Genomic DNA, 4492 nt, shown 5'->3' with positions numbered 1-4492 from the left:
TTCCAACCCAAACAGTTCTCTGATTCTGTCATTCTTTTGGGGTTCTGTTGGCTCTGAGAATGGGGAAGTCCTTGGGTATCGCAATGGGAAGGTGGAAACCCAAAGTCGTGCACGTTTGCCAGCAATTACATGGTCCCAGGAACACTCATTCAGGGGTGTTTTATTGAATGGGAGATGATCGCAAGGCACTACGGCAGCCGCTGACTCTGACCTGGGTCCAAAGTGCTCTCATCCTATCCTGGGAGAGCTCAGCCAGCACCACGGATGGGGAAGGAGACCACCAAGAGGAGAGGGATTGCTGCAGCAGCTCAGAGAATGGGGCAGTAACTTGGGCCTCACAACAACCTGGTTCCTCCTCTTTCCCCATCAGTGCACTCATGGGATTGGATCTTACAGCAGGCAAGACCTTTGCCAGAGAGCAGAGCAGCCATCACTGCAGCTCCCTTTCAGAGGGGCTACTCACTACTGCTAAGTTTTGCTCATGTTCAACTTCAGGCGGATGGGGTGGTTACAAAAAGAAGGTCCAACATGTGCTTGGAGAAGGTGCTTCAATTCAGGCAGCAGTGTAGAGATGCTCTTGGAGCATGAACACATCTGATGAACACAGATGTGGTGAAAACAGCCTCTGAGCTAGGGACAGAGGTTATACCCCAAGAGGAAGAGGCACCTGTAGGACATATTTCATCCTCTCCCAAGTCAAGCATAGATGAGGGTACCTGAACTGCCCCAGCAAGGAGCAATCGGAAGGACCCCGTGGTGTCTTGCCTCCATCTCACAGACCCCAGATGGACATATCCAACCAATGGTGAGGTCATCTGGCTGCCTTCTTCTTAAGACATAGCTACATGGATCTTGGGGGCTTTCTCCTCTGGGTGACTAACAATCCTTCTGCAGAGCAGGACCCAACTGGTATATGAGAATGGGAGGAATCAACATAAGCTCTTTCCTTTTTTAGCAGTTTTAATTTAAAATGACTTATTAGCTGGGAAAACATCCTCCCCCCCCGCCTGCCCTTGGATAAACGTATATTTTAATACCTTGCAAGGAGCAGAGGGGGAGAGATGGAAGTTTCCAGTGACTTCATTTTATTTTTCTCTATTATAAAATATTTAAAATACATAAATAAAATGCTCCATTGCAAAAATGCTGGCGTGTTTTTCCAAAGCGAGGCGGGGAGTGGAGCTAAATTGAAATACAACCGTCCAGGGTGATCTCTTAAAGGGAAACCAGTTTCAATGGGATTTAAGTGTCCACAGTCTCCTCACTTGAATATTTATGTTCTTATGGAGTGTGACACATTCTTTTTTTCTCCCCCCCCCCTTTTTTTAATATTGCTCGATATAATGAATCAGAGTCCTGTAGCCACTGCAGTGAATTTATGGCACTATGTATGTGTCATGAATAATGCTGAAGTTTCCTGGTTTTAATTAAATCTTTTCCGTTTATGATGCTGCCATGTTGCAAGAGTGCGGCGGGAGGCTTTGCCCACAGGACACACCTCTGAGCCTATGCTGTCAGCAGACCCCAGCCGTGACTCTGCCTCCTCTTTGCAAGCCTTTGCTGGAGCCAGAAATAACAAGACCTCAGCTTTTTGTGTGTCTCGGTCTCTCTCTTTCTGTCCTAACACTTCTCAGTCCTAACTCCCAGGCATCTTGTGGCATCCCAGAAGTGGTATTAGATCCCTGTTGGGAAATATTACTGGTTGCAACCACATAAATAGCAGATTTTGTGGCATGGGCACATATCCACCATATATTCTAATGATGTGACCACACACTCACTGTCATGGTAATGGGATTCAAACCCTCCTTGTTAAGTCTAATTTAAATGTTCCCCTGATTGGCCTGGTGAGAGATGGGCGGAAGAGGAAGGGGTGTATTTGCATTGTCTACTGTAAGTGCTAATTTAAGTGTTATTCTCATGTTTTTCCATTAATTAAGAAGAAAGTGAAGTTTGGCAGCACTGGCACTCAACACTCGCTCTCTCCGCCTTGGAGAGGCACCCTCATCTAAATCACGTAAACATGATGCTGTCACTCCAGAAGATCCTATTTGCAAGCTCATTGGTGCATGTTTGCTGAAATAATGTCACTAAATTGAGGCACAAATTGATACCATCTCACCGTCCAGAAGCATCTTGGGTTTTCCACTGAGCATCCTTGTCCCAGAACTGGCTAGAGCCAGTGTTGTCCTCCTGCAGCTGTGGCCCTGCAGAACAGGAGAAGGACACACCAAGAGCATCATGCTTCAGGACTTCCACTGCTGTCAGGTGAGAGTAGCCGAATTCTGCCAGCTTCTACTAAAAAGCCTTTTGTTTTTCCTTGGTTTCCTTTCTGGTGTGATTTTAGGAGCACTTCTGGAGCTTGGACAAGACAGAAAACAAGATCCCACCACAGCTTATCCTCCAGATCTGGGACAATGACAAGTTCTCTTTTGATGACTATTTGGGTAAGTTGGGAGAGGTTTGTGGTCCCATCCCTGCTGATGCAAGCAGGAAGGAAAATTATTGAATCTTTTCAGGTTATGAAGGAAGTGTAACAAGACCAGTTTGAGCCACTGAACAAGATTCAGGGTCAGCATCGGTTGTTGATAAGTGGTTTGTGTTAGGGAGATTCCTAGTCTTAGCCTGCAGCAGCCTGGTCCTGGGCTGAAAGAACATTGAGAGCATCATCAAATCCAAGGGATCCACCAGCTTCCAGCAAGGTCCCTGTTCTCTGTGACCCATTGGAGCTTGTGCTGCAGTGTGCTCATTGGGACTAACCGAACCATGTCGTTGAGCTGAGAGCACCAGGCAGGACCTGCCTTGCCTTACCTGGGGTGCTGAGACATGAACACACTCATCCCAACCCTCGCCTTTTGTAGTGCCAGCCTTATTAATTATCCTCAGAAATCTAGGTTTAGGTCAAGAAAAAACATATCAAACCCCTATACCAGGAAGGACAGTAGAGCCAGGCAGCAGATGATCTGTGCAGAAGCTGGAGGCTCCAGCATTACAAATTTTTTGGTTGGATCTTCTTCTACCTTTCATCTTGCCATTAAAAATCCTTAATCATCGAAAGCTTTACTAAGAAAGTATCTGATTAAGATCCTTTTAAATCCTGTCTCTGGTTAATTACGTAGGCTGAGCGATTAAATAACCTCTCCAAGGGGTGTTTTCTAGCTCTGGCTTGGCCTGTTGGATGCTCTTGGCTGCCAACACTAGTTCTTCACAAATTCCAGCAAATAAAAGTGGTCTTTGGCTTTTGTAAAGTGCTTTTCGTTAACGGACTTCAAAAGCATTTCACAACAAACCTGATCTGTGCTGCTATTGTCACTGGTTGCAAGAACCTGTGGCACAGAGAAGCTACACATATAAGCACGATATTGGACATCGAGTTGTCCACAGCAGTGGACAAAAGCTGTTGACCCTCAGCTAGCCAGGGTCTGGTCCTGTGGTTCATGTTCATGGCCATTCCCAAATGTAACGTAGTTTGGTGTGAATTCAAATCAGGCACTTTCGACTAACATTTGGAGAACTGAGCTCAGATTTTATAAAGGTTAGATAAATGCACTAATTACAGGATCACTTGGTCTAAGGAGGCATCAGTTTATTTTGTGGCATATCCTTCATACTTAGTCTGCTGCAATTTTTCACCTGGGTGAGGCAGTAAAAGGGCCAGTTTGGAGATCTGCAAGCACAATGTTCTTACACTGCCTATGCCCTGGGAGTGGGCAATTTGAGTTTCACCTCAGTCTCTGTCTTCATTGATCATCTCAGCCTGCCTAGTTGACTTCAGTGCCAATTATCCAATGTCAGAACTGCACAAATCAGCAAATGTAAGACATTGAGGGGCTGGACTGTGTCCAGAGAAGGGCAATAGAGCTGGAGCAGGGTCTGGAGCACAAGTGCCCTGAGAAGCAGCTGAGGGACCTGGTGGGGCTCAGCTTGGAGAAAAGGAAGCTCAGGGGAGACCTTCTGGCTCTCCGCAACTCCCTGACAGGAGGCTGGAGCAAGGTGGGGTTTGTTCCCAGGAAGAAACGACAGGAAAAGAAGAAATGCCCTCCAGGGGAGGTTGAGGTTGTCCCTGAGGAACCATTTCTTGATTCCCCGTTGGGGTTGTGCAGGGCTGTCGCAGGCTGCCCAGGGCAGTGGTGGAGTCCCCATCCCTGGAGAGGTTGAGGTGGTGGAGCCGTGTGGAAGTGGTGCTGAGGGCAAGGGGTTAGTGAGGACCTGGCAGTGCTGAGTTTACAGTTGGACTTCATGATCTTAAAGATCTCTTCCAACCAAAATGATTCTGTGATTCTATGACACTATGATCTTCTAGGACTTCATGGCTCATGTTTTCCTAAGCCTAATGGTGAAGCCAAGCGCTATATTCCTAGGAAAAGGCACTGGCTAAAACCAGCACTATATTTGGAAACAGGGTCATGCTTGAGCCTTCTCTCCTCCTTGCTATGTGGGTGTCTGCCCAAGCTCTCTGAGGTGAGGAGGGAACACTGTGAATATTTCTTCA

The 4492-nt window shown here is 46.8% G+C and overlaps 1 protein-coding gene across 1 annotated transcript in view; it reads left to right on the top strand.

Moving 5' to 3' along the window:
* Positions 1–2241: 2241 nt before the first annotated feature.
* The window catches only part of LOC104490879 (dysferlin-like), a gene marked incomplete at its 3' end in the record, with an annotated part of 3934 nt that continues 1683 nt past the window's right edge, over positions 2242–4492 (top strand). The window contains exons 1-2 of the mRNA XM_010133229.1: positions 2242–2268; positions 2348–2447. Coding sequence (XP_010131531.1) covers positions 2242–2268; positions 2348–2447 — 127 coding nt within the window. The remainder of the gene's footprint in view (positions 2269–2347; positions 2448–4492) is intronic.

This window comes from Buceros rhinoceros, unplaced genomic scaffold (assembly GCF_000710305.1).
Source record: "Buceros rhinoceros silvestris isolate BGI_N320 unplaced genomic scaffold, ASM71030v1 scaffold3273, whole genome shotgun sequence".
NCBI lineage: Eukaryota > Metazoa > Chordata > Aves > Bucerotiformes > Bucerotidae > Buceros > Buceros rhinoceros.
Note: the sequence above shows the minus strand (reverse complement) of the source record. Positions and strands in the feature narration are given on the sequence as shown.